At 34.4% G+C, this 14,032-nt stretch overlaps 1 protein-coding gene across 2 annotated transcripts in view; it reads left to right on the top strand.

Annotated features, from left to right (window-relative positions):
- Positions 1 to 14,032, top strand: part of THADA (THADA armadillo repeat containing) — a 329,797-nt gene that overhangs the window by 76,303 nt on the left and 239,462 nt on the right. For both annotated transcript variants that reach the window (XM_041754451.1, XM_041754452.1), the window contains 3 exons: positions 3,421 to 3,553; positions 6,632 to 6,745; positions 13,324 to 13,446. In XM_041754451.1, the coding sequence (XP_041610385.1) occupies positions 3,421 to 3,553; positions 6,632 to 6,745; positions 13,324 to 13,446 (370 nt within the window). The remainder of the gene's footprint in view (positions 1 to 3,420; positions 3,554 to 6,631; positions 6,746 to 13,323; positions 13,447 to 14,032) is intronic.

The raw sequence follows: 14,032 nt of genomic DNA, 5'->3' as shown, positions 1-14,032 counted from the left end.
TTCTATTATTGGACTAATTTTCTTGTGTGGCTGTGGGGACAGGACTGGCCTGAGAGAGATGCAGAGCTAGGAAGCTAGGGAATCAGAGAAATAGGGTACAGTGCAAAGTCTAAATTGAAAACCAGACAACTGAAGGATTCTACAGAAAAGCTGGTGATCCTAGGGAATTCCAGATCAAGATACTGTGTGGACTAGATGGGAGGAGCTGGTGCCTTGAGCATTTCCCAGAGCTCCTGAGGTTCCTGTATCCTTGGGAGTGAGCCAGAGAGGACTTTGGTGAGGGTACTTTGCCAGCCTTGACCTCTTTGAGTGTTCACTAACCTTTGTTTTCAATTCCCCAAATTAACAAGGAGCATTTAGTCTTAGTGTGCAACACTCAAGGGAATAAATCAATTGGTTAGCTGTTTATAGGTATGATAGCCAAGAATCTAAATTAGGGAATTGCCTCTGGGCCCTGAAACAACTATTTCTTCCTCTCCTGCTTCGCCAAGCCTACACATCTGGGCCTTCCACCATTCTGCCTACACATCCTCCGAGCCCAGCTCAAATCCACCCCTGTACTGACCCCCTGCATACCTTGTGTCTAGTTCCTTGAAATACATTAGAGACTTTAAGAAAGGAAATGTCCTTGTGAGATATAATATTTGGAGTAAGTTTTATTGATTTGTATGAATAGGGATAAGTTTGGAGATCGTAAACAAATGCTTAGTTGGGAATATGGAGTGTGTGTGTGTGTGTGTGTGTGTGTGTGTGTGTAGCATGTGTGTTAGAATGGGGACCGGCAAAGTATACAGCCTTGCTAGAACAGAAGGCTATAGGAATGTGGAAAAAATTTTAAGGTTAGACTCACGCTGGAATATTTGATTAAGATGGAAAAGGAATTAGATCAAGATTTGTTAACAGTCATGAGCCCTTGTAAATTCAGGCAAGGAAGGATGATGCATGGTGAGGTGGCCTGGTCTCATCTCAGACCTGCCTACCCTTTTCAGATTGGTTGGTTTTGCTAGAACCTCTGTGTGCTAGGTCAAGCAGGCTCAGGCGAGGCTCATGGGCAGTGTTGAGGAGCATTACTGAGCTAGTATTTATTGTACTCGTATTTCAGTCACTTGAAAAGAAAATAAGGAAATAGGAAAATACCCCTTCTTTCTTACAGTTCCTTTTCCCTCTTAGTTTTTCCTATATAGTCAATCCCTATAGAAGACTTGACCATAGACTGCAACATTATCTATAAGCCAGTCCTACATTGCCAATGGCCCTGTGGTGGGGAAAAGAACAGGTAAATGAAATCTATATGTAATCTTAGATCAAGTAGTTTTTACTTTATTTACGTCTGTGACTCCAATTTTTTGGATGGATTATATCACAAAAGATGTCTTTTGCTTTGATTTTCCTTTTCTTTTCTCTGTTTACCCATTGCGGAGTAAATTAACCCAAATATACTTAAAAGACTGTGAAGAATGAGCAAAGGAAGATTATAATCTATAATCTTCCATATCATCAGCATTTAAGAGCTCTGGGAAATTTGGATTTCAGTTTTTGATTGAGTAACTGTATGAGAATTATACCATGCTGGCAATGTTAGTAATAAACTAGATGATTCCATGAAACTCAAGGCATTTATCTTAATTTTTAAAAGATACAAATCCAACAATAGTAACTTCAATTCTTATGAATATAAAAATGCAGGAGGACTATTTTTATTATAAAAATTTCAAATATTACACACATGGATTTTTATTATGAGAAGTTTCAAATGTAAATTTTAGATATACATAATATATAAATATATAAAGCATATAATTTCAAACATACATATATATATAAATATATAAAAGTAGAGAGAATAATAAAATGAACCACCTTTGCCCATCACCCAGACTCAACATTTATCAGAATTTTTTGGCACACTTGCTTCATCTATACCTTTCATTATGGCTTACTGAAGTGTTATAAAGTACATTCCTCATTTATTATTTTCCCTCCTAGACACTTTTTAGTATGGATCTCTAAACAATATGGACACTTTCTCTTATGTCCTGACACAGCCTATAAATAATTCCTTGGTGTCGTATAATATCTAGTACATGTAAATTTCCTCTGTTATTTGAAAATATCTTTTTTACATTGGTTTTGTGCGAGTTAGAATCTAAACAAGGTTCACACTTTGCATTTAGTTCTTATGCCTTTGGATCTCTTTTATTTCTGTAGTTCAGATTGTTGATGGCTGGTTTTGGCGGCTGAATGGGATGAAGCACAGGTGGGATGAATTTTGTAAGCCATGTGAGAAGAAAACTTGAAATCACAAAGCTTGGTGGGAGTGGGGAGATTGATTGTAACATTTATGGCTGAAATAATATTTTTAGGCCCATGCCAAACTTAGAAAAAAGTCTTTCAGAGTAGTAGTATTTACATATATTTTGTTTTATGCAACTAAATTGAATTGCTATTTGGAATATTTAATTAGAAACTGAAGTTGTCTATCTTATATCAAACTAGAATAAGAAAAAAAATCCCACATGTGTTTCTGAGAGATCTAATTCTCACTGCAAATTAGAAATCAGTTATCTTTCTACAGAATGTCTTCCACAATGTAAGAAAATATTTTTTCTTTGGACTTTATCGCTTTATTTTCATGTATTAATTTTAGTTAAATCTAATTACAATCCTCCTAAAATAATTGTCCATCTACCACTGGATATACGGTTTCTTAAGGTAATGTTATAAAATCTAGTAAGGCCTAAGGTTAAAATTTTTTTTTAAATAAAATGTTCTTAAGCACTCTAGAATAAAAATATAATAGAGCAGAATCTAACAGGAATGTCCAAATAACCTCAAATTGTTTATGCCAACTTGCTTTATTGATTCTCCATAGGATCTTGTTGAAAATTTTGTAGTAGGCCACATCATTTTGAAAGACATGGAAGTGATTATTAAAATATACCTTAAAATATACCTTAATATGTGTTTTCTTTTAATATAAATAATCTTTATAAAGATAGAACATAAATTATAACAAAGTTATATTCTCTTTGTTGGAAATCTTGAGTTTTGCAGTATAGATTATAAAAATTTAATTAATGTCAGAACACCAAAACATTTTGACTGGGTATAAGCCATGGTATTAAAGCTTATTTTGCAGACAAGACACATGCTTTATATGCTTTTGTAGGAGGTGGAATCTTTAGTAGCTTCAAATCTTAAGACTTGTAATAAAGAGGAAAGGGAGTGAAAAGTAGAAAGAGACAATTTTTAGTTTCCCTCCTTCTAAATGTTAAGAATATTTCTTCCTTTCTAACAGTGTTGATGTGTATCAATAGTTTGTTATACTAACATACAATAGTATGTTATACTAAACTATAAATAGTTTTTACCTTCTGGTACTTGATTATTCCAAATGTTTGCTTTATATATGCCTTTTAGGTGCCCCAATGTGAGTTTGCAAAAGCTACCAGAACAGTGGTTATGGAATGTTTTAGAGGAAATTAAATGCAGTGATCCTTCATCTAAACTCTGTGCTACAAGGCGCAGTGCTGGAATTCCTTTCTACATACAGGTACCTATTCATGGGATATAGCTGTTTGTCTTTTGATAATTTGTTTTGTCTTTTGACAATCTCCTTGATGTGTGAGTTAGCATATTGTATAAGGGACAGCTCTGTCTTTTAAGTGCTATAGCATTTGTGGCTTTGTTGTATGTGTGAACAATGTGTTCCCATGAGAGATTTGTTCTTGGAACAAATCCTCTACAAGATCAGTCTTGTAATATGAACAGAGAGTGGTATAGATTTCCGCCTGTGTATTAAGTAGGCAGACATCACTGTGGCACATTCACTGCTCACTTCTAGGAAATATACATGTTGCCTTTTTTGTTGAATTAGAAAAAATAGTCTTTCTGTTATTTCAGGACCCTTAAGACTCTGTAAGCAACCAGTATTAACAGTTTCTTTTTAATCCCTCCATAAAATGTCCCATGTGCAAAATAATTTTAATCCTAGTAGTAGCTAGCAATTATAAGTGGTTATTTCACATATAATATCTTATGTAATCCTTTTCAAGCCCTATGGGATATGTCCTTTGATCATCCATATATTGTAGAAGAAGCTTAGGAAAGTCAAGTTAACTTTCTAAAAGCCCCAGAGATAGTGTGAGCAGAGTTAAGACTTACTTGAAGCCCAGGCAGCCTGATTGAATGGGTATGTGTGAGTGTGTTTTCTTTTTTTAATGCAGAAGAAAACATTATACACACTGTTTTGTCCTTGCTTTTTTTTCATTTAACATTATACCTTAAAGAATACTACATATCAGCATGCCCAGATATTACTAGTTGATACAAAAACATTTTATTTCCACAGTGTTGAAATTAAGAGGCTGTCACTCTCATAAATGCAATGAATAAAAACCAGAGCCCTCATATACTAAATCAGACCTGAACCTAAAAGGTCTTTGTTTAATATTCAGTAAGATATAGTCCAGGAATGGGGGCAGTATAAAAAAAGCAAAAAAATAAGTGAAATGAAGTCTTTTTTTTTTTTTTTAATGCCCCTACCTACGTTTTTTTCCTTCTTTTTCTTATTCCTTCCTCAAATTTCCAAAGTCATTGTTGTCTGGTAACAATGGACAGCACTTACAGAGGTGGTTGATTTGATCCAGAGATCATTGAGGTAGTTCTGCTGGATGAATTTTGGTGACCTTCAGGAATGAACTCCTCTCTGATCTGATATCAGTTTGGTTCATGTTCTTCCTGTAATTCATTCTGACCTCATTCGTGTTTTTGCATCATTCGTCTGAGGACAAATGTTAATACAGTAGCAAGGTCTAGTTGCATGTTTGTGCTATATTTATTCCACTTCTGGTTCCCATTTCGCACTAAATATTAGTCACAGTGACAGAGCAGTCAGGACATGCACTTTCTTAGCCCATCCTTGTGAAGAGCGTTATAACTATGCACACAGTTCTTGACAGAAAAAAAAACATGATTCCAAGGAGACATTTTAGTAATTGCATATACCTTTATTTATGTTAGTTGAGTAAAATCTAAATTATAAGAAAAATCAGAGAGGTCCTATTCCTTATAGTATAACCTACCTGTAAGTTATGTTCTCATGGAAACCTCTACTTACTGTTAACTATGGAGAAAAACTGCCCTACTTAATGAACTTATCTTTTGTGCAGATAATGAAGTTTTTTTGAGTGATCATTAGAAAAATAGTGTATATGTTTTCTAAACTTAAACATACTATGATAAAATTCTTTTAAATTTATCTATTTTGGGTATTCTTCTTTCATGGGTTATAAAAACCTCCAAAGATGCAGAGTAGCTTGAAACTTTCACTCTTGGGAGCTAGTAGCTACGTACAAATGAAATAATCACTGCTACTCCTACTCTTAGTTCTGTACAACCACTAATCTATTTTCTGTTTCTATAGATTTGCCTATTCTGGACATTTCATATAAATGGAATCATAATGTGTGGCCTTCATGTCTGGTTTCTTTTACTTAGCATGTTTCAAAATCCATCCATGTTGCTTCATTCCTTTTTATTACCTCAGGTAGTTTAATATCCTATTTCTATGTTATCGTATACTGAAAAAATGTTACACACAAAGTAAACAAGCAGCTCTTAGAAATACAAATATAGGACTCCTTTGGAGTTTGTAGTATATTTTTTTTAGCTCCATGGAAGCTTCCTGTGCTACAATTTGATAGTACTCCAAGATGGAGAAGAGACTCTTTAGTAAAGAATTAAAATTTTATTTATTTATTTTTTTTATTTATGATAGTCACAGAGAGAGAGAGAGAGGCAGAGACACAGGCGGAGGGAGAAGCAGGCTCCATGCACCGGGAGCCTGATATGGGATTCGATCCCGGGTCTCCAGGATCACGCCCTGGGCCAAAGGCAGGCGCCAAACCGCTGCGCCACCCAGGGATCCCTTTAGTAAAGAATTAAATAATTGATCAGTCTCCAGGGAGTTTCCAAATTCTTGCTAGAAATTTAATCCACAGGTTTTGTGTGTGTGTGTGTGTGTTTTTTGTCTTTTAAATAAAGGAGAATTTTCTTGTTGGTAAATATATTATAAAAATGGGGATGCCTGGGTGGCTCAGTGGTTGGGTGGTTGCCTTCAGTTCAGGTTGTGATCCTGGGATCTAGGATCGAGTCCTGCATCTGTCTCCCTGGGAAGAGCCTGCCTTTCCCTCTGCCTATGTCTCTGCCTCTCTCTTTCTCTGTGTCTCTCATGAATGAATGAATAAATAAATAAATAAATCTATCTTTAAAAAAATAAAAAATAAAAACAGATTTGCTTATTGTATCTGAGACCTGCCACCTAGTTATGGTCCTAAAAGAGTTGTCAATAAGAGCTATTCCCTCAACCTCTTAAAATTATACAGTTAACCAGCAAACCTGGAAATGATCTTAGAGATTCCATGATATCAGTCTCATTGAATTCTACAGATGAAGAATCTAAGGGATGGAGAGGTTAAGCTACTTGCCCAAGGCCACGTGGCTTAATTAACTTACTTGATACCTCCTGTTTTTATAGGGGGATTTTGCACTTTGGGATTGATGCTGGGAAATAGCAAATAGGTATATGTAAAATAAGAGCCCCATTAATTTTTGCCTTATTTTTCCATAGGCGCTATTGGCATCTGAACCTAAGAAAGGCAAAATGGATTTGTTAAAAATAACAATGAAAGAGTTAATCTCCTTGGCTGGACCTACAGATGACTCACAGAGCACAGTCCCCCAGGTAATAATGGAAATATACAAAGCCTGCTAAGAAGGAAGTGATTTTAAATCTTTGTTGTACAAAAAAAAAAAAAAAAAGTATCTGCTAAAGATACAGAATTCTCGAAAATAGGACAGGCATTTGAAGCTTGATCTGGATTGTTTTGATTTGTTTTGTTGGCCTTTCTTGTCCACAAAATAAACCATTGCTTTACTTGATATATATTAACCAAAATGAACTATTTTTAAACTCTGGTAAAAACATCCAACTTAGATAAGGTATTTTATAATACTATTCTTGCATCTAAAAGTTTTTAAGGGGCAGCTCCGGTGGCGCAGCGGTTTAGCGCCGCCTGTGGCCCAGGGCGTGATCCTGGAGACCCTGGATCGAGTCCCACGTCAGGCTCTCTGTATGATGCCTGCTTCTCCCTCTGCCTGTGTCTCTGCCTCTCTCTCTGTCTCTATGAATAAATAAATAAAATCTTTAAAAAAAATAAAATAAAAGTTTTTAAATGAATGTGCTATCACTTTTAAATTTCCCATGTGCTTCTTTGAGTTGCTGTACATGTTGTAATTCAGTACCTGATCTTTCCCTAAAATGAAGTATCTAACTTTTGGTATATTCATATTTTAATTTTAGCTTATATTCAGTCTCTTTTAATCACTGCTACAGCTGGGTTAAGTGTGTGTGGGGGGGTGTATGTGTATATGAGTGAGAAATTGAGGTAGGTATCCTTGCAGCTCCCCTCCACTCCGTGATGGTGAATATCCTCAAGGACACCTTGTCTAAGTTTTCTTAGTAAATGCTTTGTAGTAGGACTTTCCTACCCAACTGTAGGAGGCCCAGACTAGGTCAGGGAACAGAAGAGCTGACGTGTCAATCAAGCATAATACGTACATACATACGTGTGGTTTTACTTAAAGAGCCTGTGGGAGGTGTTAAAGGGGAGCCCATGGGCCAGAGTGTGACTAGTGGGAAAGAATGGGGTTTATTAGCATATGCCACTTTCTGGCCTATGACTATAAGATGGAAAATATCCTCATTTCTCTACAACTTTTAAAATGTTGCTAATCACCTTTCAGAAATTATTAATTTTAGATTTTTTTTCCCCAGCAAAATGTGAAAAATATAATTTGGTTCCATTTTCCTAGACTCTCACTTAAAAAGAGAAGTGCTGTTTTTTTTTTTTTTTTATGAGAACATATGAAAATAATGGAATTTTATTTTATTTTTATTTTTTATTTTTTTTTAAATTTTTATTTATTTATGATAGTCACACGCAGAGAGAAAGAGAGAGGCAGAGACATAGGCAGAGAGAGAAGCAGGCTCCATGTACTGGGACATGTACAGTACGTGGGACTCGATCCCAGGTCTCCAGGATCGCGCCCCAGGCCAAAGGCAGGCGCTAAACCGCTGCGCCATCCAGGGATCCCTGGAATTTGATTTTAAAGAGTGTTGGATGATTATTGTCCTACCCTGCTTCAAGATCATTCATGGCATTTTAGTGGTCATTTTTATTAAGTTGGTAAGATTTAAAAATTTCATCTCTAACCAGCCTTCTAGGCATTAGTTGATAACTTGCTTTCCTTCTCCCCTTTTGTGTTGTATTTCTTGTTATTTTTATTAGGTATCTGTGAAACATTTCAGCATATAAAAATGTACAGTGAACAGTGAACATCTATAAAACCACTTCTAAGCTAAAGAAGTAAAACATTGCACATAGAATCATATGTGCTGTGGGGTCCTCCACAATTTGTGCCCCTTTCTTCCCCCTCAGCTATAATCACTAAAACAAGTTTTTCCATTTTGCATTCTTTTATGACCCTTTTTTTTTAAAACATAAATGGTATCATCCGTACATCTTTTTATAGTTGGGGTGTTTACAATGAACATTATTTTTCAATGAATGAGCTGTAAATCCATAAGTTCATTATAATTTTTTTTTTTTTTAAGATCGATTGATTTTAGAGAGAACATGGGGGAGGGAGGGGCATAGGAGAGGAAGAGGGATTGAGAATCTGAAGCAAACTCCGTGCTGAGCATGGAGCCTGTCAAGGGGCCTGATCCCGTGTTTGGGAGATTATGACCTGAACCAAAACCAAGAGTCAGACACTTAATTCCAAGTTTATTATAATTTGGCATTCCAAGTTTATTATAATTTCTGAATGGTGTTACACTGTACATAATTTCTACCTGGATTCTGCTTCATGTGAAATGGCGCTTCCCAGTTTTATTTCACATTTCTCTGATACCTGGCTAGCTTTAACATCTTTTCCTGTATTAATTAGTCTTCTGGATTACTTCTGTGAATTGCCTATTTAAAGACTTTTGGCTACCTTAAACTGGTTATTTGTCTTTGTTTTGTAGGAGTTGGGTTTTTTCTGTTTTAAAATGATTTTCCTGGGGCCCCTGGGTAGTTCAGTCGGTTTAACGTCTGCTTTCAGCTAAGGTGATAATCTCAGGGTCCTGGGATCAAGCCCTGCATGGGTTCCCTGCTCAGCGGAGCGACTGCTTCTCCTTCTCAACACCCACTATCCCTTGATCCCTGCTCCTGCTCTCTCTCTCTCTTTCAAATAAATAAATAAATAAATCTTTAAAAAATGATTTTCCTGATAACTGTATTCCTTTCTGGTTATTTGAGTTACACATACCTTCTCCCAATCTGTGACTTCTCCTTTCACTTTGCTTATGCTGTCTATTATTGCATGAAAGTTTTAAATTTTATTATTATTTTTTATTTAAGTTCAATTTATAGTACATCATATTTATAGTATTCAAATGTAGTGTTCAGTGTTTTATCAGTTATGTATAACATCCATTGTTCATCACATCATGTGCCCTCCTTAATACCTATCACCCAGTTATCTCATCCTCCTACTTACCTCCCATGCAGCAACCCTCAGTTTGTTTCCTATAGTTAACTAAGAGTCTCTCAAGGTTTTTCTCCCTCTCTGATGACTTCTCATTCAGTTTCAGATTTTAACGAAATGGAATATGTCAGCTTTTTCTTTTATGGCTTGTGCATTTGGGTCTTGATTAATAAATACCCCAAGGTCAGAATGATATTTTTTTATTTCTTTTTAAAGTTTTAGAGTTTTACTTCTCACATTTCTGTCTTTATACCACCTGTAATTTGATTTTGTTTGTGTATAAGATAAGAAAATAATTTTATTATTTTCTACTTAATTAATATACAAGCATTTTTGATACAGTATATCCTTTCCCCTTAATTTATAACACTGTTCTATCTTTCATGTACTGTTTTTTTTTTTTTTAAGGCATATCTGTTTGTGTGCTGTATTTTATTGGTCTATTAGTCTGTCTGTTCCTGAGCCAATATCATTATTTTAATTACTGTCTTTTTAATGAGTTTTGGTATCTGGTAGTATGAATCTCCCTTTTTTCCCTTTGGAATTGTTTTGGCTCTGTTTGTTCAACTGCATTTCCATATAAGTATAGAATCAGCTTGGTCAGTTCAACCCCTTTTAGAATTTTGGTTGGAATTTAAATTTATTGATTTGTTTGGGAAAGGTGACTTTATATTGAATATAAGCACAACGATAACCAAAAAAATTAATTGTATTTATACACACCAGCAACATACAATATAATCTTTAAAATACCATTTGTAATCACTACAAACATTATAAAATATATGGAATTAAATCTCACAAAAGATCTATAAGATTTCTAGAAAATTATTTTTAAAAACAATGAAAGACATAGAGGAAGATCTGAATAAATGGAGAAAAAAGTCATGCTCATGAACTGGAAAATTCAATATCCAAAAAGATACTGGGGTTGACTCGTTCGGGTGTCTGCCTTCCTTTCCGCTCATGATCTCAGGGTTCTGGGATTGAGCCCTGCATGGGGCTCCCTCCTGGCTGGGAAGCTTGCCTCTCCCTCTCCCACTCCCCTTGCTTGTGCACTCTCTTAAAAAAAAAAAAGTCATGCCAACAATTGCTATACTACAACTAATGTTATGTAAATTCTTTTGGATTTTAGATTTTCTTTGTGGATAACAATATCCTCAGTGAATAATGCTAAATGTGTTTTATCTTTCTAATTTTTGGTCATAGAACATTTTTCTTATTCTGCTACCTGGAACTTATAGTATGGTTTGTATAGAAATAGATTTAGCAATTGGCCTTGTGTTGTTTCTGATGTTTGCTGTAGGTTTAAAATCTGTCTTATATCTGATTAAGGAAATCAAATTTAATTGAATCCTTTCAAGTATCTTTTGAGATAAATGTTTTCTTCTCGAATTTGTGAATATGAATATAGTGATTTTTCATACAATACCATCTTTCCATACAGAGACCAAACCCACAACTTTCACATGATGAATATTTTTTACACATTGATAGATTCACTTAAAGGCTCTTTAAAAATATTTTTTACATATTTTCACTGGATTCATAAATGAGGTTGGCCTATGGATTCTCTTTTTTGTGCTGTACCTGTCCTTTTTTTTTTTTTTTAAGATTTTATTTATTTATTCATGACAGAGAGAGAGACAGACAGACAGACACAGGCAGAGGGAGAAGCAGGCTCCATGCAAAGAGCCCGATGTGGAACTCAATGCCCTTACCCCAGGGTCACGCCCTGAGCCGAAGGCAGATGCTCAACCACTGAGCCATCCAGGCATCCCTGTCCTTATTTTTTATGTAAAATTTTTATTGGATTATAACCTTACAAAGTTGTGTTTAAATCACATGTATACTGCAGTAAATTTCCACAGGTGAATACACTTCTGTAACTAGCAAGAGACAGAACATTTTAGTACCTCTAAGTTTCCTCATGTTCCCTTCTCATCAGTACCTTTTCCCCAAGGGTAACCACTATTCTAACTTTAACACCTTAGTTTTAGTTTTACCTGTTTTTTAAAAATTTTAAATAAATGAAACCATCCATTATATACTTTTTTGATATGGCTTCTTTTGACCAATGTTATGTTTATGGTATCTATCCAAGTTGTAATTTATTCATTTTCATTGCTATATAATATTATATAACTTCTTCATTCTTCTGTTGACGAGCATTTGTGTAGTTTTTTTTTTTTTTTTTTTTTCATTTGTGTAGTTTTTTAATCTGGATTATTAATCCAGGACTTTTAAGAACATTCTTGTACATACCTAATGGTAAAGATACATGTACCTTTCTTTTCAGTAGATACCTAGGAGCGGTTATTTGGTATGTTGTATATTAGCTTTAGTAGATATTACTGTTTTCCCAAAGTGGTTGTCCTTACTTTATTTTTGGACTGATAAAATAAATTTGGGAGTCTTTTCTTCTAGTAGTTTATATAAATTGGGATTATGTGTTCTTTGAATATTTGGCAGAACTTACACATAAAATGACATGGGTCTGGTTTTTTTGGTAATTAATAGGTTGGGTTTGTTTTTCTGTTTTTGGTGTCTGGGTAGGATTTTTATCTATTGATTTCCTTTATGTAATAATAGCCTCTATCCAATTTTTAAATTTCTCCTTGAATTTGTTTTGATAAATTCTGTTTTCTGGGAAATTTTTCATTTTGACTTAATTCTTCAAACTGATTTAGGGTAGTATTATAGTAGTTTTGCTTTATTCTCTGGTATATCTGTAGTCATGTCATTTGGTATTCCCATGATACTGCTTATTTTCTTCTTTGTTCTTGGTTAGTCAGAGGTTTGTTTTTATTTTAAAGAATCAGCTTTGGGTTTTGTTAATGATCTTGCTTATGTTGTTGCTTTTTTCAAATTTTCTGCTCTTTTAAATTTTCTCTCTTTTGAATTTATTGTTTTCTCTATCATCTTAATTGGACACTTAGCATATTTATTTTTAGTCTTTTTAAAAAATAGAAACATGTAGGATATGCATTTCTTTTAAGTTCTACTTACAGTGTATCTCACAAATGTTCATGTGTAGCATCTTGGTTGTTATTCACCTCTAAATATAAACAATTTTTTTCCTTTGACCAGTGTATTTTAAAAGTGTCAGTTTTAATGGTATTTAAAGAAATCAGTTTCTAATTTAATTATACTATAATCAGAGCATAATCTGTGAGATTTTAATTATGTGGTATTTGTTGAGGTTTTATTTGTAGATAGATTTAAGTCATTTTAAAAAATAGATGTTTAATGTGTACTTGAAAACAGCACATTGTCTCTATTTGTTAGGTATAGGATTTTGCATATGTCCATTGGACCAAGCTTTTTTTATTGCATTGTTCAAATCTTACTTTTAAAAAATTGATTTATCAGATAATAGTTGTTTTATTAAAATATGCTATTTTAGGAATGCCTGGGTGGCTCAGCAGTTGAGCAGATGCCTTTGGCTCAGGGCATAACACTGGGATCCAGGATCAAGTCCCCCAGAGGGCTCCCCAGAGGGAGCCTGCTTCTCCCTCTGCTTGTGTCTCTCCTTTTCTCTCTCTCTCTCTGTGTCTCTCATGAATAAATAAATAAATCTTTTTAAAAATGTGCTGTTTTTTCTGTGGATTACCTATTCTTGTAATTCAGTAAGTTTTTTTTAATTTTGAGGTTAAATTATTAGATATGTTCAGATCTAGAATTACCATGGTCTTCAACCCAAAACTAATTTTCAGATTTTTATTCTAGGTTCATGCTTTAAATATTCTTAGAGCCTTGTTCAGAGATACACGTCTGGGAGAAAATATTATTCCGTTTGTTGCTGATGGAGCTAAGGCTGCAATTCTAGGCTTTACATCACCAGTCTGGGCAGTAAGTGCTTTTGCCATTTATTTTCATTCACCTAATTATAGTTCTAAGTAGGTTTTAATAAACTACTTTTTATCTCCTTTCTTGAGTTTTTAGCCATAACTCTTTGCTTTCCTATTTAAGTGATTGCATTAGGGATTTTAGCATGTATCTTTAGCCTCACAGTCAACCCTTAAGTGGTATTTATCACTTCAATTGAAGTTTAAGACTTTATAAGAACCTAACAATATAATACTTCGATTTCTCTTCTCCTAATCTTTGTGCTTTTATTACACATTTCACTTTTATGTGTGTTACAAACCTATACTACATGGTTGTTATTTTTGTTTAAACTGTCATTTGCTTCTTTTTCAAAATGTACCATTTTAAAATGTACAGTTCAGTGGCATAAAGTACATTTGCAGTGTTGTGCAGTCATTCCTGCTGTTTTTTAGAGCATTTTCATCATCCTAAACAGGAGCTCTGTATCTATTGAACAGTTTCTCTTCTCCCTCTTCCCCCTTTCCCTAGTAACCTCTCTTCTACTTTCCAGGCTCTGTGAATTTGCCTATTGTTAAGTACCTCATATAAGTGAAATCATAGAATGTTT

Source organism: Vulpes lagopus, chromosome 5 (genome assembly GCF_018345385.1).
Source record: "Vulpes lagopus strain Blue_001 chromosome 5, ASM1834538v1, whole genome shotgun sequence".
In the NCBI taxonomy this organism is placed as follows: domain Eukaryota; kingdom Metazoa; phylum Chordata; class Mammalia; order Carnivora; family Canidae; genus Vulpes; species Vulpes lagopus.
Note: the sequence above shows the minus strand (reverse complement) of the source record. Positions and strands in the feature narration are given on the sequence as shown.